Source organism: Festucalex cinctus, chromosome 4 (genome assembly GCF_051991245.1).
Source record: "Festucalex cinctus isolate MCC-2025b chromosome 4, RoL_Fcin_1.0, whole genome shotgun sequence".
Lineage (NCBI taxonomy): Eukaryota > Metazoa > Chordata > Actinopteri > Syngnathiformes > Syngnathidae > Festucalex > Festucalex cinctus.
The window spans coordinates 9,656,510-9,677,548 of NC_135414.1; the positions used below are offsets into that span (position 1 = coordinate 9,656,510).

Here is a 21,039-nt window from a genome sequence, read left to right on the forward strand (position 1 = left end):
TTACCCCTACTCTTCCACCTATTTCAGCAGTCAATGAGGCGCTCTAAAGCAGCCATGCAGCGTATTATTCAAAGGGAAGATGCACTTTTGGAGTGTAAGCATAGCCAATGGGCTCTTTGCACAAATCCACTACTTCCTGAACTCAACACCACTCCTTCATTTCCTGTCTTTCATGAGTGGACAAACTGATTAATCCAGGTGTGTCTGTCCAATGTCGCTGTAGTTACTGAGATCAGGCACACCTGGATTATCAGCTTGTCCACTCATGAAAGACAGGAAATGAAGGAGTGGTGTTGAGTTCAGGAAGTAGCGGATTTGTGCAAAGAGCCCATTAGCTCGCTAACTGCACAAATCAATTGTGCTGGATAACCACTGATGCAAATGAAGGTGCTCAAGTACAGTATATAAAGGTGGAAGCGTGAGTCATATACCGGACTCCAAAGTGAAATTTTCACAATTACGGAAGTATAGAGCTGCCAATTGTGCACAATAATACCCCGTGGAATTATGGGAAGGTATGCTAACTTTGTAGCATGAAGCCTACAGGTACGTTCGAACTTATTTGCGAGTATGTTCGAACATATTTGCGAGTATGTTCGAACATATTTGCGAGTATGTTCGAACATATTTGCGAGTATGTTCGAACATATTTGCGAGTATGTTCGAACATATTTGCGAGTATGTTCGAACGTATTTGCGAGTATGTTCGAACATATTTGCGACTATGTTCGAATATATTTGCGACTATGTTCGAATATATTTGCGACTATGTTCAAATATATTTGCAACTATGTTCGAACGTATTTGCGAGTATGTTCGACGGTATTTGGGAGTATGCTCGAATATATTTGCGACTATGTTCGAATATATTTGCGAGTATGTTTGAACGTATTTGCGAGTATGTTCGAACGTATTTGCGAGTATGTTCGACGGCATTTGGGAGTATGCTCGAATATATTTGCGACTGTTCGAATATATTTGCGAGTATGTTCGAACGTATTTGGGAGTATGCTCGAATATATTTGCGACTATGTTCGAACATATTTGCGAGTATGTTCGACGGTTTTTGGGAGTATGCTCGAATATATTTGCGACTATGTTCGAATATATTTGCGAGTATGTTCGAACACATTTGCGAGTATGTTCGAACATATTTGTGACTATGTTCGAATATATTTGCGACTATGTTCGAACATATTTGCGAGTATGTTCGAACACATTTGCGAGTATGTTCGAACATATTTGTGACTATGTTCGAATATATTTGCGACTATGTTCGAACATATTTGCGAGTATGTTCGACGGTATTTGGGAGTATGCTCGAATATATTTGCGAGTATGTTCGAACGTATTTGCGAGTATGTTCGAACGTATTTGCGAGTATGTTCGAACGTATTTGCGAGTATGTTCGAACATATTTGTGACTATGTTCGAATATATTTGCGACTATGTTCAAATATATTTGCAACTATGTTCGAACATATTTGCGAGTATGTTCGAACGTATTTGGGAGTATGCTCGAATATATTTGCGACTATGTTCGAATATATTTGCGAGTATGTTCGAACGTATTTGCGAGTATGTTCGAACGTATTTGCGAGTATGTTCGTACGTATTTGAGAGTATGTTCGAACGTATTTGCGAGTATGTTCGAACGTATTTGCGAGTATGTTCGAACGTATTTGCGAGTATGTTCGAACGTATTTGCGAGTATGTTCGAACGTATTTGCGAGTATGTTCGAACATATTTGTGACTATGTTCGAATATATTTGCGACTATGTTCAAATATATTTGCAACTATGTTCGAACATATTTGCGAGTATGTTCGAACGTATTTGGGAGTATGCTCGAATATATTTGCGACTATGTTCGAATATATTTGCGAGTATGTTCGAACGTATTTGCGAGTATGTTCGAACGTATTTGCGAGTATGTTCGTACGTATTTGCGAGTATGTTCGTACGTATTTGCGAGTATGTTCGTACGTATTTGCGAGTATGTTCGACGGTATTTGGGAGTATGCTCGAATATATTTGCGACTATGTTCGAATATATTTGCGAGTATGTTTGAACGTATTTGCGAGTATGTTCGAACGTATTTGCGAGTATGTTCGACGGCATTTGGGAGTATGCTCGAATATATTTGCGACTGTTCGAATATATTTGCGAGTATGTTCGAACGTATTTGGGAGTATGCTCGAATATATTTGCGACTATGTTCGAACATATTTGCAACTATGTTCGAACGTATTTGCGAGTATGTTCGACGGTATTTGGGAGTATGCTCGAATATATTTGCGACTATGTTCGAATATATTTGCGAGTATGTTTGAACGTATTTGCGAGTATGTTCGAACGTATTTGCGAGTATGTTCGACGGCATTTGGGAGTATGCTCGAATATATTTGCGACTGTTCGAATATATTTGCGAGTATGTTCGAACGTATTTGGGAGTATGCTCGAATATATTTGCGACTATGTTCGAACATATTTGCGAGTATGTTCGACGGTTTTTGGGAGTATGCTCGAATATATTTGCGACTATGTTCGAATATATTTGCGAGTATGTTCGAACACATTTGCGAGTATGTTCGAACATATTTGTGACTATGTTCGAATATATTTGCGACTATGTTCGAACATATTTGCGAGTATGTTCGAACACATTTGCGAGTATGTTCGAACATATTTGTGACTATGTTCGAATATATTTGCGACTATGTTCGAACATATTTGCGAGTATGTTCGACGGTATTTGGGAGTATGCTCGAATATATTTGCGAGTATGTTCGAACGTATTTGCGAGTATGTTCGAACGTATTTGCGAGTATGTTCGAACGTATTTGCGAGTATGTTCGAACATATTTGTGACTATGTTCGAATATATTTGCGACTATGTTCAAATATATTTGCAACTATGTTCGAACATATTTGCGAGTATGTTCGAACGTATTTGGGAGTATGCTCGAATATATTTGCGACTATGTTCGAATATATTTGCGAGTATGTTCGAACGTATTTGCGAGTATGTTCGAACGTATTTGCGAGTATGTTCGTACGTATTTGAGAGTATGTTCGAACGTATTTGCGAGTATGTTCGAACGTATTTGCGAGTATGTTCGAACGTATTTGCGAGTATGTTCGAACGTATTTGCGAGTATGTTCGAACGTATTTGCGAGTATGTTCGAACATATTTGTGACTATGTTCGAATATATTTGCGACTATGTTCAAATATATTTGCAACTATGTTCGAACATATTTGCGAGTATGTTCGAACGTATTTGGGAGTATGCTCGAATATATTTGCGACTATGTTCGAATATATTTGCGAGTATGTTCGAACGTATTTGCGAGTATGTTCGAACGTATTTGCGAGTATGTTCGTACGTATTTGCGAGTATGTTCGTACGTATTTGCGAGTATGTTCGTACGTATTTGCGAGTATGTTCGAACGTATTTGCGAGTATGTTCGAACGTATTTGCGAGTATGTTCGAACGTATTTGCGAGTATGTTCGAACATATTTGTGACTATGTTCGAATATATTTGTGACTATGTTCGAATATATTTGCGACTATGTTCAAATATATTTGCAACTATGTTCGAACATATTTGCGAGTATGTTCGAACGTATTTGGGAGTATGCTCGAACGTATTTGGGAGTATGCTCGAATATATTTGCGACTATGTTCGAATATATTTGCGAGTATGTTCGAACGTATTTGCGAGTATGTTCGAACGTATTTGCGAGTATGTTCGTACGTATTTGCGAGTATGTTCGTACGTATTTGCGAGTATGTTCGAACGTATTTGCGAGTATGTTCGAACGTATTTGCGAGTATGTTCGAACGTATTTGCGAGTATGTTCGAACATACTCGTCAGCCAAAAATGTTTACTCCACATTGGCAGCTCTACGCTTCCGTACTCGCTCTCTGTATGTTTTCAGCATTATCTTTGGACGTGTATCATGGTTAACAAACATATCTTACTGTACAGTTACTGTTAAATGGACGTTAACATAACAATGTCACTTTGTGTAGTGTGTATGACTCTGCAGCGCCTGTGAATACAGTAGTTCTATTGTGTGTAGTTTTTTGCACTTGAATATAGTGACAGTGTACTCAATTTATGTGCAAGTCCAAGTGTTACCATAGCAACAGTTGAGAGGCTTGATCCTCTCACTCATTCTGAGGCTGAACCTTTTGTCTGCTTGCCACTTGAACTTATGTGTATGCACAAAAACACACATCAGCAACTCACTGGTATTTAGTAGAAAACGTTGTCTGAATAACGGCACTTGTTGAGTTGGGCCTTGCGGATCACGACAGGGTAAAATCACAGTACATGTTAACGCACAGGAAATCTGCGTACTAAAATGTATCTCCTTGTCTCAGTGTCGCGGGCAGGGCATTTGAGGCGCTTCTGTTTCCATAACAACTGTCGGGGCTTCTGAGAATTGTTTAGAGGTTTCTTTGTTTTATGAGCAAATTGCTTCAAGTGGCAATAATATGGGGATTATTTTTACTGAAACAGACGGGGTGGTAGTCAGAATAGTGTAATACAATAGATGGATGGTGACACCATGTCCCGCAGCTAATTATGATAGCTATAGACCTGTGTGTATTAATGGTAATCAAGTGTGTCCAAATGTAGTTTAGTATTTTTGTTTTTGTGCAAAGGTTACAAAATCCAAAAACACCAAATGGATGCAGAAACAGCATGAAAAGAGAATACAGCGGAGACCTGTTGTTCGCGGGGAAAAGTGACTGAGCCAGCCCGTAAATAGGGAAAATCCACATTGTAATTGACAGCCATTATAATTGCATAGAGATTTTATATTATTCAGTTTATTTATGAATGCTATTGTAGTCTGTCCAGGGCATTAAGAATCCATCCATCCATCCATCCATCCATCCATCCATCCATCTTCTTCCGCTTATCCGAGGTCGGGTCGCGGGGGCAGCAGCTTTAGGAGGGAAACCCAGACCTCCCTCTCCCCAGCCACTTCAACCAGCTCGTCCGGAAGGATCCCAAGGCGTTCCCAGGCCAGCTGAGAGACATAGTCTCTCCAGCGTGTCCTGGGTCAACCCCGGGGCCTCCCGCCGGTAGGACATGCACACCTCTCCAGGGAGGCGTCCAGGAGGCATCCGAACCAGATTCCCGAGCCACCTCAGCTGGCTCCTCTCAATGTGGAGGAGCAGCGGCTCGACTCTGAGTCCCTCCCGGATGACCGTGCTTCTCACCCTATCTCTAAGGGAGAGCCCGGACACCCTGCGGAGGAAACTCATTTCGGCCGCTTGTATCCGGGATCTCGTTCTTTCGGTCACGACCCACAGCTCGTGACCATAGGTGAGGGTTGGAACATAACCGGTAAATCGAGAGCTTCGCCTTTTGGCTCAGCACTTTCTTCACCATGACGGACAGATACAGAGTCCGCATCACTGCAGACGCTGCACCGATCCGCCTGTCGGTCTCCCGCTCCATCCTGCCCTCACTCGTGAACAACACCCCTAGATACTTGAACTCCTCCACTCGGGGCAGGATCTCATCCCAGACCCAGAGAGGACATGTCATCCTTTTCCGACTGAGGACCATGGTCTCGGATTTGGAGGTGCTGATCCTCATCCCAACCTAAGAATCATTCAATTCAATTCAATTTTATTTCATTCCATTAAAAAAACAGAAGTGAAAAAGGACAGAAAGAAGTAAAACTTATGTTATCTGCCCCTGATCAACAACAACAACAACAACAACAAATAATCAACACAGAATAAATAACAGCGAGATACAGATAGACTGAGATGATTTTGTTTTAAAATCAAGATTGTTCCATAAGCTGACACCGTGAGCTGAAATACATCGTTCTTTTTGTTTTACTCTATATTTTGTTTTGAAGAAAATATCTGTTCCTCTTAATTTTTACTTACTTTCCCTTTTTTTTATTTAATTTAATTTGTATATTAACTTCCAAAATTTCATGATGTGCTTTAAACATGATTTTGAGACTGTTAAACTCCATCAATTCATTAAATTTTAAAAATTTTAGTTGTATAAATAATGGATTAGTGTGGTCTCTGTATCCGCAACCGCAAATGACACGAATTGCACGTTTCTGTATAAGAAAAATGGGTTTGGTGTAAGTTTTGGCAGCACACCCCCACCCACTTCAATGCAATAGGTCAGGTATGGAACAATCAATGAATTATATAACAATAACAAAGCATTCTTGGTCAATGATTCTTTAGCCTTGTGTACAACTGCTATAGTTTGTGATACCTTAGATTTGATGTCCATGTTAACTGTTCATCACTAATAATACCTAAAAACTTTATTTCATTAGTCCTCTCTATTGCTGTACCTTGCACAGTCAGTGTTGCTTCAACATCAATATTTCTACAGCAAAAAATCATAAATCTGATTTTATAAATTCGTTCTGGCTCAAGTAACTTAAACAAATTGAACAAATGCCACCTGCTTCCCTTTTGCAAGCAGCATATTTAAAATTATATAAAGCTGAGTCATCTGACACCTGATAACAGAGGCAGGAGTTCGCCTGGAATTCCACACAGGCAGACAGACTGCTGTTAGAAAAGCAAACCTAAGGAATCTTAAGTCCAGATACATTCAATTTGTGCATCATTTGTCCATCTGATTCCCAAAAATCTTAGTGGTTTTGTTTTTGTTCCTAAAGCCATCAAAAGAGCTCTTTTGAACCCCTGAAAGATGCCTACTGAGGTATGGACACTGTCAGCTGGGACCCAAGTTAAGCATCAGGACTACACATGCAATATTTTTGGCGTTATCACTCTTCCTTTGTAGTTTTGTCACGTTTCCCTCGATTTGTACATCAAAACTAATGCACACTACCTTGATTTATGTATAAAGTACTTCCAAAGAGTTTTAATATGGTCAAATTCAGTTCACATGTAAAGGAAAAATGGTATTTAAAGTGTCATCCTGACTTTTCACCCAAAAGGCAAATATTCCTTACTTTCAGCCAGCAGTGCAATTGAAAGATTACACTAATATAGCAAAATTCAGAAGTGACTAATGGGAACACATCAGAAGATTCATCCTGCAGCCTTTTGTAAGCAACTCTGCATGTCATGCCCACTTGTAACTGTCACCACTGAAGTTATTTTCACAAAAACGATCACTCTGCTTTGAGTGCATTTTGATTTCATCCCTTTTGAAACGAGACTGGATTAGTGCATGCTGATGCTCTTTCACTGACAATCTGATGCACTCACATTCTCGATCTCTGCCTGTACACTCCAGCCACTTTATTTACATCTGTCCCGTAGACTCTGATGTGATCAAATGCATAAGCTGATAAATGTATTAGTGGTGATTTTTATGAAAAGTAATGAAACCAAGAACACATTAAATTTCACTAGAAAGATGGAAATAAAGATGACTTGACTTGACTAGTGTATATGAGCAAAAAAAAGTTGATCATTTGTATACACCATATACTGTATACTTTGTAAGATACAGAAATTTTACAGTTAATACAAGAAAAAATAAAAATTAAAGTGGAATAAAAAAATAATTAAAACCTTACGAAACAATCTAAGGGAACTTAATTAATTGAACGGTTTTACAGTATATTGCATCCAAAGGGCTTGTACAGGTGTACCTAATAAAGTGGCCGATGATTGCATTGAAGTGCTTGTCTGAATGCATGCTGCTGCACTAATAACTTCCTTCAATGCAGGATTCTTGGTTACATCCACCTCATTTCCTTTCCTCTCCTCTTCACCTGTGCTCTGTCTCTCACCAGGTTTCTCAGGCCTGCCTGGAGATCTGCTTCCTGACTTTGAATTGAAGATTATGCCAGGTAGGGGCATAATGTACTCCTCACACTCACCTGCTTCTTTTCACTTTTACTAACACTAACTGAGGCTAACTGTATAATCTATGCTTTACTCAACAAACAAGGTTTGGTAGACGTGTGTCATCAATTGTTTACTTTGACGTCCATTTTGTCCATATTCAGTTTCGGGCTTTCACTATCGATCATTTTTAAATTTGATTATTCTACTGATTAAAACAGTATATAATAACCTGATAAAATGGGAATTTACACTCAAGTGTATTATATTATTCCTGATTAGGCTACTGCTGTTGTTAATTTGGTGTGGTTTAGTGATTTATTTATTTATTTATTTTAAAGCTAGCCAACAGCAATAAGCAAACAAGAGGGAATGATGTCGTACTCACACATTTTTTGAAACCTATTTATTTACTGGTTCGGTCATTGTTTTTCTAAGTAAAAGCAGATTTATTTATTTTTTTTTAGCATTAGGGCGCTTTCATTTTGTGTGTTTATGTGTTTGTTTGTTTTCTTCACCGGTATGTATGAATGTGTGTGGATCGGTGAATGTGGGCCTCTGTTAAGCTCTTGTGATGTTTTGGCGAGAGCACAATATAAGTAGTAGTACACTACATTTAGTTTAGTTTTTTTTTTCTACTTTTACTAGTACTTCAGTTTTTTTTTTTTAAGTACAGTGCATTTTTAGCTGAATCATTTAAGTAATTTATTTTTTATTTTCCAGTATTTAAGCACATTGTTAATGTTCAGTCTGTGCATAATGTTCAGTCGAAGTTTCACGTTGGCTCCCAGTTGATGGCTTTAGCCAAAGTGGAGAAGTTATGTTTAAAACACTCCCAAGTCCAACGAATCCACTTTTGGCCTTTGGTGCCCACCTCCCATGCAGAAGATCTGTGCCGGAAAACGGCTTTTATGCTCAGTCAAGGTATATTTAAGTTTGTGGCTTGCATTGCTATCTCATTGTTTAAAACACCCCAGGACAAACTGTAATCTCCAAGGAGGGACTTTTGTTTATGTGATATTACGTTCCCCTTCCATATTTAATCCTCACGTAGTGTGCTTTTTGTGGACTAATTGTGTAGACGTATCTGACAACATGATAAGGAGTTACTGGGTCACACAGAATGCTTACAGGAAGCTTATCTTTGGAGTGGATGTGTGTGGTAATGTTTGTTAATGAGATCCCATTACAAACGGATTTGTTGAAACAGCAGCGGGAACTGTTCCTTTCCTTCCTGTCGCTAAATCAGGTTTCCTCTCTGTGTGTATGTGTGTTTAAAGAGATATAGTTGCCCTTGATTTCACAGTTAGAATGTCCTTATCAGCCTCCTCCTTCCCTTTCTGTTTACACTCCAGAGACGTTATGAAGTTTATTTGCTTGCAGGATGAAGGTGTAATCGTCAGCACTCAAATACTCCCAAGCATTTTTTCAACTGTCTCTTTACTAGATGAACATAATATGCTCTATTTTCAGCGTAAAAACTGGCACATCTTGATTTTCGTGCCGGGCCAAGTCCAGTTTAGTCTAGTTTGGGAATTTGGCAGACCGAAGACATTTTGTTTTTTGCACATTTGACAATTTGGTGACGGAAAGTAAACAAGACTTTAGACTAGGTGAAACCAGGTCTAAGTGGTGGTGCAGGTGGTGTAACTGATTTTGGTGAATTTCATCAAAGTGTAGGCAGACAGATTCTGTGCTTTCCTGATCTTTGTGGTGGTGGATATCATCGTATTTCATTTAGGGATGTACGATAATATCGGTGGCCCGATAATTATTGGCAATTCTCGACCAATTTGACGTCAAATAGATAAAACAGATAGTAAAGAAATCTGCCGATAATAATAGAGTTACGTGTATGAGTTACTGGTCTTCTTTGAAGAAGAGATATCAATACAATTTAGCCTCGTGGTGCTTTGCACAATGTTTGCATTACATGTATTTGTACATGTTAGTCTTATAGTAGGACTCCAAAGTATATTTGTATTCAAGTTAATTTTGCAAACAATTATCGGTTTATCGGCATCTGCATTTTCTAAATGATTGGTTTATCTGTATCGGTTGAAAATAGCATTATCGTGCATCCCTAATTTCATTCATAAGTACAACAGCCTGCGTTGAACCCTCTGAATTATTTATAGAAATTAATTTATTAAATGTGTCATTATGATCATCATCTTTATTATACGACCCCCACCCCCGCCCGTGGCACAGCTGTCTTAATACAAAAATGTGTAGTGTAAAACAAACATTACAAATTTCTTCTCTGATACAGCCATTTGTTAATGTCAGACAGGCTATGAATACATTTTCTTATTCAGAATATGATGAAGACAATTATTATGAGGATATTAGGGTCAAAATAGACCCAGAACATATCATTTGTACATGGAAAATGAACAGTGTGTAAAGTAAAAGGTCTCAATCAAATGCCGAATATTGTACACCTCCTATTGGAACATTCCTGTGTGTGTCTGTCCCTTATTTCTTTGTTGATTATCTGCTCTTCCAGAATGGGTGTTTGTGGCAGCCGTGGCGCTGGGCAGCGTGTTGTTCCTTCTGTTGGTTGGCGTGTGCTGGTGTCAGTGTTGTCCTCACTCTTGCTGCTGCTACGTCAGCTGCTGCTGCTGTCCGGACACTTGCTGCTGCCCCAAGCATTGTGAGTCAAATAGGAACACAAATCTGGAAATCTCACAACATTTTAGACTATGTATCACCTCATATTCTTTCTATTTTAGTGTACGAGGCAGGTAAAGGAATCAAGACGGGCACTTCCACCTTGCAGACACCTGCATACCCGCCATACTTTGTTTCCGGCGTCCCAGCAATGGTGCCGATTGCGCCCCCTTCGCTGGTGGAAAAGTTGTCAACGGTCCCTTCTTCAGATGGTAGTCTACTCTCAACAGGTCAGTTATTCTCACTTTTAATAGCTGAGTATACAATTACTGAAATAACACTAAATTACTTACAAAATGAAATTGGGCTGTCAAAATCAGTGCTCTAATTTTGAGTTCATTTCAAGTTCCTTTAATGCCACTAATTTTTTTAAATTAAAAATCCGCTTACTTGGAAAACCTGTACTGTGGGAATTTCAGTCGGAATGCAGCAAACACAGCCACATCAATTTTTTTCAATATTAATAAATTTAATAATAATACATAGATTGGGAGAGATTGTGGAGAGTGGAGTCACATTGTATTTTACAAATTTAAAAATGTGAAGAATTTCACAAGTTACTTCATGTTAAAGATTAGATTAGTTAATTTGAAAAGAAAAATACACTGAGCTGTCGGCAATGTCTTCCAGATGCAATTATGCCAACTAGTGGCAGAAAAATGACCTCAACGCTAATCAATATCATACACGCTTACTACAGTACAGTACATCTTTTTTTGTTATTATTATTTTAACTCTCTTTTAATGAATTATGAAATTACTGCATCAATGTTAACAAGAGTATTAAAATTAGCCGAAAAATATTTTATTGTACATTTAGTAGAGATAAAAAAAATTGTGATTAATCATGAGTTAACAATTGAAGTCATGCGATTGACGATGTTTAAAAATTTTTATCGCCTGACGCCCCTACACAAAAAAAAAGAAAAAAAAAAGGGGGGGGGGGATATTGAAGTTTCAGGCCAAACCTAAAATGTACTCAAACCATTACAGGAACAGCTTGAATTTGTGCATTCAAATGTATAGATATGGTCAATTTAAAGAGTAAGTCAACCTTAAACATTTTTTTTTTGACAATAATATGTTATATGTGACCTCACTAGTCTAAACATGACATTCTGATTAATATTACATTTGTCGAATATGACTTATGAAGCAAAATCCAGCCATTTTTATCCATCTCAGGGGGCAGCCATTTTGCCACTTGCTGTCGACTGAAGCTGACATCACAGTTGCTCAGGCAGGCAATGACCAATCACAGCTCACCAGTTTTCTGAAGCTGTGCTGTGATTGGTTGTTACCGGAGCCATGAGCAACTGTGATGTCATTTTCACTTGACCAAAAGTGGCAAAATGGCTGCCCTGTGATGTTGATATTGATATTGATTAAAAAAAAAAATTAAAAAAAAATTAAAAAAAAATAAATGCTGGATTTTGCTGCTTAACTAATATTCCACTAACGCAATATTAGCCAGAATGCAGTATTTAGACTAATGGGGAATATTGTCAATTATTGTCAATCATTTTTGGCGGGGTCGACTTCCCCTTTAAGTTCAATGCCCAGTACCCCTACCTTCTTCTGAGTAGTATGATGTCATTCTAATTTGACCACAGCAATAGTAATCAAGAAAAGCAAAGCATCATTCATACAATTAATGTTTCATATCGAGAAAAACAATGAAAAGCTCCAAGTGCTGATGGGGTCAGTGTTTATGTCCAGTTCCGATGCATGCAGTAGGAGCTCCCTACCGCTTGCCCTTACCTCAGGACCAGGACTCTCTCAGGGTTCTGCAGTATGTAGAGAACCAACTGGCTCACTTCAACCCCACCAGGTCCGCCAGTCACCAGTGTAAGCTTCAGAAACCCGTCCTGTGGCTTCTCCTGTCCATGTGCAATCAAGAGATTCTTTAGCATGCTCATGTAATCCTTGGACACCGCATGCTGGGATGTTCATTTTATTGCTGCTTACTGTCTTTGCATGATTCTTTGGATTGAACAAATCTGCTTTTTTCAGTAGTTCTGAGATCAAAACTTGCATGTATTTTCTCTCATCAAACATGTATAAACTCTCATATTCTCCTCTCTGTTTTCTTCTATAAAATGTAATCTAATACTAAATTGTGCTTTTATAGTAATGCTAATTCTTCCACCCATTCCTTCCAGCCTGTGGCGTGTCCGAGCTGAGTTCCCTCCATGAGGGAGAAACCGCTTTCCGCCCAACTTTCCGGAAGGTCCAGACGAAAGCACTTCCGCCCATCCCGGATGACGATCCTCAACCTGAACCCAGACGATACCGAGACAACCGCAGCCCCGAGCCGCAGCGGCTGCGTGACAACCCCCCTTCTTCGCCCCAGCGTTATCGCGAGGACCCCGAGTCAGATCCCCGTCAATGTGCGGAGGACTCCATCCTGCCACTCCACTACAGTGATGACCCTCCTTCCGCTCCTCAGTCTCGCAGGCACATACGTGATGCTCGGCAACAGAACCACAGTGAGGAGAATCGTCATAACAGGTACGGCACCTTATACACTCCTCAAAATGAGTTACAAATTATGTCTGAGTGAGTGATTCACACACAAAAAGATTTGTAAATAATTAACTTAACATGCCACATGATGGCGACAAAGCCCTTCTTTTCTATTAGACAAGGCTACGGCCTGACTAAAAAGAAGTAGTGCCTTGAAATACAAGTGTGATTTGTTCCATGACAAATGCATAACTCAAAACTAGCAATGGGTGAGTACTGATACCGGGTATCGTATTGGTGTCAATGCCAGCCTATTTTACGGTATCGGTACTTGCAACGGTGTGGCCATTTTACATTCAAGAACTAGAAATAAGAAAGATAGAAAATTGCCATTAAATGCGTGAAATTTTAAAGAAAAATGCTAAATTGAGATCTAGAGGGAATTTTACATACTACACTAAAGAGAGAGAATTGCTTAACCAACTTAACTCTAAAAAGAGAATTGTTGACCAATGTAATTTATTTGCTTGAAGTGGTAACACACGATTGAATCCAAGTTTGTTTTTGTTTTTTTGTTTTTTTCCTTATGGCTCAGATCTACACTTTGAATACATAAAACCTATGTAAGATTAGAAATTTGACAGACAAACTCGTTTGCTCCCAATAACGTGTAAATATGTTTTTTAAAAATGTTTTAAGTGTCCCAAAGATGTATTTATATGTTGTTGTTTTTTTGTTTTTTATGCTAGAGCATAAGAAGGCTTTGATGCAGCCTATCAACAAGCAAAGAACGGTTGCAGAAATGGTAGTTATTACACAAACAGCCAGCAGATGGTAACAGAGCAAATGAGATCAAGCAGGGCCATGTTGACAAAAAAGCTCAATTACTCACAATTTTAAATAGATTTGTGAAAACTGATGAAATTTAGCTCTCTTCTAATGCTAATTGCTGCAAAACGGAAACAGATAGAAATGCACTTTTTTTCTGATGAAAGAAGATACTTTAATCTTTCTTTTGATAGGTTCCATGTTTTTATTGCAATAGAACACAATATTCTGTGGGCCTTGCAAAATCAGTCAAAATCCAGTAAACGAACAGGATTGCTTTTGTGAAAATTGCCGGGAGTGAATGAGTTAAATGTAATCACTTGAGTTCATTAAACTTAATGTATTAACTTGGATTAACTTAATTCAATCGTATGTTACCACTTGAATCAATTCAATTAAATTGGTCAACAATTCTCTTTTTCTGTGTACAGTCTTCCCTCGCTATAACGCGGTTCACTTTTCGTGGTCTCGCTGTATCGCAGATTTTTTTTTTTAAGTGTAATTTTGCATATTTTTTTACAGTAATATACCCATTTTATAAAATTTATGAAGGTTTGAACATTGTCAATGTTTGAACAAGAGAGAAATGTGAGAACATGTAAATGCCTCAATGAGAAAAGTGTATAAATTGTGCGGTCGGGGATTTTAGAGCCTTAAAACATTTCTAAGAGTTGTAAAACATAAAGCTGACTACTTCGCGGATTTCATTTATTGCGGGTATTTTTTGGAACCTAACCCCAGCGGAAAACGAGGGAACACTGTAGTGGTATCGGTATTTGGTATCGTGTCATAGATTCCCCAAAGAAATACCTACAATGTCCTCACCTTCTTTTTCTGAACTGCCTTGACATGTTCTTGTATCTTGCAGGTGGAACCCTCGATCAGAGCATCTGGAAAGAAAGACTTACCGAACTGCGGGACGGACCGGCTCGCTGGATGAGCTAGAAGAGTTCGCTGCCACTTACAAGCAAAGAGGACGCAGACAAACAGAAAAAAGAGACGATGAAGACGATGATCCAGAGTTTCGGGAGTTCAGTAGATGTCCTTCGTACCGGCACGGTCCATCTCAGCACCGCTACGACGATCGCGTAGATCTCGGAGACTGCAGTGACCTCGAGGAACGACCCAGAAGAAAAAAGAAAAATGGACATAACATAAGTCCACTTCCATCACCTAAAAAGAGGCGGGGCACCTGGGGCAACGAGCGTCCTGTCTCCCCTCCTCGCCTCGCGAGTCCGCCATCAACTTCTTCTCAAGAGAAAGACTATGACAGCACATTCCTGAACAGGCTGCTGGAGCGTAAAGCGAAGTTACGAGGAGTCAACCACGGGAAGAGTGGCGCCAGGGGAGAGGACGATTCAGACACGCCCTCAAAGGGAAGTTCGAAAAAGAGCAGCGGGGAGTCCGGCCGGCACTGTAGCAGGTCACCTAGCAACAGGCTTGAAGCCGATTCACTGGCCCCTTACTCGGATACAGAGCGAAACAGGAATGATAGGCCCTCTCCGCGGTCACTCCCAGCATGCACTCGCTCTCCGCAACCTCCTGCTCCTTCCCCGCTCAGTCGGCGAGGGGAGACCAGAGACAAGACTCGGAAAGTGGTGAGTTCACGCACACACAGAGGTCCCACGTTACAGACTCACCCACAATGGGTGGAAATCTGCCATTTATACAGAGAGGAAAATTTGATATTTTTTAAATTATTTTACTCCACCCACACACTTTAAACAAATTTAAATGTATTAAAACACAACATTTTTAAGGTATTCCCAAAGACATATTCCCACTCTTATTAAGACTATCAAATAACATCACTTTAAAGGAAACACAAAGAAAGACACGCTCACGTGCACAGTTAAGAAGCAAAGTGTACTTGTGTCAAGCTGTTTGTGACTCCCAGTTAAAGTTAACTGTAAAACTGACACATAAAACAAATGAGAATTGAACTTTGTATATGTAAACACCTAAATGTTCAACAAAACTATCTACTTTAAGCTAATAGAAGTCTACTAGCTTAATGCTAGCATTAACATGCCACAGAAAGGCTAATGTCATTAGCATATTACCGCTGTATTCGAAGATGGGCGGAAGTTCAAACCAGGAAGTGTGTGCGGGAACGCCCCCTTGAACTCTGAAATGTCACTTGCAAAGTGGGGGAAAAAAGACACCAAATCCATCAACAGAGTAAAAGTGACGTCACTCTACAATGGTTTCCCCTTTGGAGAAACAGAGCGTTTCTTCATTCATAAATATTCAACATAACTTCATGTAACACATCCGAGGTGACAGTATTACCTCCCGGCAGGAAATTATATGGTGAACTACTGAACTGTATGGAATACTTATGAAATAAGATAACAATAAATGAAGCACAATTACATCTCAGTGGGGCGGCCATTTTGCTACTTGCTGTCGGGTGAAAATGACATCACAGTTGCGCAGGTTCAGGTCATGACCAATCACAGCTCAGCTTGCAAACGTCTCATGCTCACTAGGGATGTAACAATATCCAAACATTACGATACGATATTATCACGATATGAAGGTCACGATGTGGTAATTATCACAAATTATGGGGAGGTTGGCAATACAAAAAAAGTCACATTATTGTAAAAAAAAAAAAAAAGAGCTCATAACAAAAAAAACAATATTGTGCTTTTGTACAATGCAGCACTAAAAATATTATGAAATGATTAAAAATATATAAATATTATATATAATATTATAATAATATATATATTGAGGCACTTTCTAATGCAAGCACACATTGAGTTCCTACACATATCGACTTGGTTCGCAAGCAAATTACGTTCCCCTTCATCTGACCATTAGTGGCAATTTTAAACATAGAAAGGCCAAAACATGGCTTTTTAAAATTAAACCGCACAAAAAAACTAGCCACCAGAGGGTTCTAAAAGTGCACAAATAGAAATCAACCCGCCTTTTTTTAACAGATGTGCTGCTTTTAATATCGTGACATTACGCCGATGATATATTGCGGCAGTTTTAATATCGCGATATCATGATATTGCCGTTAAAGTTACATCCCTAATGATCACGCACAAATAGGTGAGCCGTGATTGGTTCTGAGCCCTGAGCAACTGTGATGTCATTTTCAATTGACAACAACTGGCAAAATGGCCGCCCCCTGAGATGGACAAAACTGGTGGATATTGAAGGTGCATATATTATTGTAAAGAATATTTTTTGGTTGGCTTCCCCTTTAAAAATCTGCGAGTTAGATGAACTGCGATATAGTTTTCATTTACTGCAAATAATGTGACTTTGTTCACCTATTCTATGCCAATGACATGTAGTGACCGGCAGAGTAATTAAATACTCTTCCATTAGACTAAGTAGTTTGATTTTAGATTAACCTGTGTACCACTTGTGACGTTTTTGTTTGGTCGCATACCACCTCATATAAATTATGTGCCTTGATACAGTAAAGGTCTGGGAAACACTGCTCTACATTGAACTGTTTACCTTTACAGGTCAGGTTCGCATGCTACCTGAATGAAAACTAGGTAGAATTTTCTGCTCTGCATCCGGTCTCCCACCCTTATTAACATCTCCCCCTTAAAATATTGGGCAAAACTCTCTTCAACATCAAAAGTCCATCTCAAAATGGAAAACACTATTCACCAGGAGTTGGCGTCTGTGTTTGTGGCTTTGAATCGTTGAAGTGCAGTTTGTCCTAGATTCCCCTTCACCACTATAACTCTGTGTGGCCTAACCAGGCAATCATGCCTTTATTCATCCAAATATTGTCATGTAAACTCACTTGTACTGTTTTCATCCTCAGCAGGGAACCCTTCTCAGCCGGGACTCCCTCATCGTGTGATTGGCTGAGAGAGCCTCAGCGCTTGGAAGGGGCAGACTATGTGATTCAATGGGAGCTGCAGCACGTTACGTGTGAGCTGATGAAAGACTCACTGTAACTGGCGCACTTGAATGGCGACATAGATGACATGCATATAGACTGAACTGCTGATGTCATCGCCGCTTCGTTTGTGTCACCACTTGCCAAGCGTATGTCTCGGCTGGACTAATGTGGGCTTGGTGTGGGACCTGGAAAGTCCCTCCTGTCAGTACCACCACACTGACCTTCCTTCTTTTAAAAGGGGGATGATGGAAGCCTATGAAACATTAAAAAGAGCTGAGAGTAAATATGAGTTGCTAACAATATGGTAACTCCCAATAACAAACATTAAAAACTTTTTGAGTAGGTTACACAATAACAAAACCTTTAATGTACAACAGACCTTGAGCTCTGCCACAAATAACAAAAAAACTCAAGTATTTAACGACCACCCAAAAAGGTTTGCAATTTTCGAAAGATGTCACAAGAATGCAGCAAAGCGTGGCTATGGTGTCACGTCAACATAGTTCCTTGGCATCAATTAATATAGTATACAGGACTGTCTCAGAAAATTTGAATATTGTGATAAAGTTCATTATTTTCTGTAATGCAATTAAATAAGCAAAAAAATGCAAAAATATTCTGGATTCATTACAAATCAACTGAAATATTGCAAGCCTTTTCATTATTTTAATATTGCTGATTATGGCTTACAGCTTAAGAAAACTCAAATATCCCATATCAAAATATTAGAATATTTCCTCAGGCCAAGTTAAAAAAAAAAAGCCATAATCAGCAATATTAAAAAAATAAAAGGCTTGCAATATTTCTGTTGATTTGCAATGAATCCAGAATGTGTGGCATTTTTGCTTATTTAATTGCATTACAGAAAATAAAGAACTTTATCACAATATTCAAATTTTCTGAGACAGTCCTGTATCTGTGCCTTCTCTTCTAAGTTTGAATTTGAATTTCTAATAATGATTTTTTTAACCATCTAACAGAAATATTCAACTATCTGTAAAAAAAAAAAAAAAAAAAAAAAAAAAAGATATATGAGAGAAAACGAGTGTTAAAAAATTCAACATATATATAATATATTATATATTACATATAATAATATCTTTTTTTTAACAAACATGAGGGGATAAACTTTTTTTTATTTTTTATTTAATGGTACAAATAATTTGGTGTTAGATCTTGTGGTATTTTTCTCCCAATTGAGTTACAATTTGAATTTTACACCGAGTTTTTAATTATAACAGATTTTCTTTCAACATTCAACATCAGTTCAATATTTGGTGGTGAAAAAAATCTAATTCTAAGTTCAAACTCAAATGGCATGCAGCAATTAGAAGAATTTTTAGCAAATAACTATGGCTAGATTCCCCACACAAGGCAAAATCACTGAATTGTGAATGTGTGGGGGAATACAGTATCACCAAATGTGGAAATCAATAAAGTTCATTTATCTTAACACCAAATAATGTGTGACGTTCACCCTAAGCCACTATTGGATTTCTTTATTTTAAAGCTACCGCACTCACAACACAACACAGTAGCTCAAACACAAACTATCACATCAGTTTAGGAGTTTGTTGTCCATCTAAAGGTCATGCAAGGTAATGGCAACAAGAGGAAACTGCGCTGTCTGTTATGAGATTTGCATGCATTCACGTGAATCGAAAAAGGGTTTGGACTAATACATGCTGACTGTTCTCTGACACAACAGGACCCAATTTAATTCACCATGTACATTGCAATTTATTTGTTGAAGTGCCTATTAGTGAAACAGTAACATGTATGTAAGTGCAGCTTCATTTCCAATTAAAAGCTGTGAAAATGGGATTCTTGAATGTTTCCTTTGTGTGTAAAACAATGACAATACAGAATGTGCCATTTTAAGAATACAGTATAGAGTCTCAATGTGCACCCAGTATTTATGTGTACAAAAGAGTAATGATATTTTAGTCAGTACAAAAGCAGACTACCGTACATGGACCTTAAGATGGATATCAAGGAAATTACACGTCAATTTGGCAATATGGAAAATCATTTGGTGCATGTCCCCCCCCCCCAACCCTAGTTGTTATTAATGGAACAATGCCAAGTATGACTCATGTCTTTGTCCATTGTTGCAGTGACAGGCTGCCATTCTTCACTACACAGCTGGAGTAAAACACGCAGCAGTTCTGCTTGCTCAGCCTCGGATATCGTTGGAATGTATTTGATATCAATATGAGCCATATACTAAAATAAATTTTATATCAACTAGGTTGTGTTAAATAAAAGAACATGGTGATAACGGTGAGAATCTTGAAACGGTAACTATGTATGCCATACGTGTCTTTTTTTTTCTCTTTTTTTTGTGAGACAGTAGTAGTCATCTTCAAGAGGGATCTAAAAATGCACCTGTTTGAAGGGTCATAGAGGAATCTCAAAACAGTAAAAGAGTACAACTGTATAAGAAAAATTATACAAAGCATAAGGAGCAGTTAGTCATACAAGGTCAATCCATACTATGATATACTTTAGACAATCGAACAAAGAGGATATTCTTCACTAAACATATTGTGTGCATAGAAGAATAAACAGTGTACATGCTGACATTTGAATACCTTTTAGGTTGTCTGTGTGTCAGATGGGAGGTAAAGCCAGTGACCACTCATGCTTACAGATTTTGTTAGGAATGCAGTTGAGCAACTCCCTGCACAAGATCGTGATGTCATCATTCACCGTACAAGTGTTCATATTGTTGAGAACAGAAAGCTCGGTTTATTTGTTAGATTTGTAAATACATAAATATGAAAAATCGAATATCTGAAACTGCATTGCCTGACACGGATGAGGTCACAATTTCCTAAGGTAGCTAAAATATTGTATTGCAAACATTTCTCAGCATATATTAAAATATCATCAAATACTGTATTGAGATCTGTAGAGTAAAACAAAAGTATTATCTGGATTGTGTACACTAAGAGCGAGGGAAAAAAAAAACTTCACTGTATGAAGGAGGCCATTTTCCATACAATTTGCTTGCTCGTTTTTTTTATTTGCTGGTTTATACTGGCACCTAGTGGCTATATTGAGAAGTGACTTGGTCACAGATTACAAAATACTTGCGTGTCCCTGTTCTGGAGCCCACTAATATGAACACAGATACAGCTACTCGTCGAGAAAAAAAAAAAAAAAAAAGACACTGGTAAAATTACTGATTTAACTTCTTTACGTAAGTGAAGATAAACAATTACTGACTGAAATGAATAGTTCCTGTTAATTCTATTTAATCGCGTTTTGAGAAGATTGCACAACAACCAAAAAACTTCTCCGCTCACAATTCAAGAATTAGGTATCAACTGCGTCTGACACAACCGC

The 21,039-nt window shown here is 38.5% G+C and overlaps 1 protein-coding gene and 1 long non-coding RNA gene across 10 annotated transcripts in view; one reads left to right on the forward strand and one right to left on the reverse strand.

Moving 5' to 3' along the window:
* The window catches only part of LOC144017317 (uncharacterized), a 29,379-nt gene extending 10,973 nt beyond the window's left edge, over window positions 1-18,406 (forward strand). For 7 of the 9 annotated variants that reach the window (XM_077518745.1, XM_077518738.1, XM_077518736.1 and 4 more), the window contains 7 exons: window positions 7,787-7,843; window positions 10,348-10,494; window positions 10,574-10,741; window positions 12,231-12,359; window positions 12,674-13,022; window positions 14,674-15,403; window positions 17,608-18,406. In XM_077518745.1, the coding sequence (XP_077374871.1) occupies window positions 7,787-7,843; window positions 10,348-10,494; window positions 10,574-10,741; window positions 12,231-12,359; window positions 12,674-13,022; window positions 14,674-15,403; window positions 17,608-17,646 (1,619 nt within the window). In that variant the 3' untranslated portion in view covers window positions 17,647-18,406. The remainder of the gene's footprint in view (window positions 1-7,786; window positions 7,844-10,347; window positions 10,495-10,573; window positions 10,742-12,230; window positions 12,360-12,673; window positions 13,023-14,673; window positions 15,404-17,607) is intronic. The other 2 variants (XM_077518741.1, XM_077518740.1) reach the window with 2 other exon arrangements.
* On the reverse strand, window positions 10,040-15,166 carry LOC144017318 (uncharacterized). Its single transcript, XR_013283159.1, has 3 exons — window positions 12,273-15,166; window positions 10,553-10,686; window positions 10,040-10,477 (listed from the first exon to the last, which is right to left on the reverse strand). It is a non-coding gene; the product is annotated as an uncharacterized LOC144017318 (long non-coding RNA).
* Window positions 18,407-21,039: the final 2,633 nt, after the last annotated feature.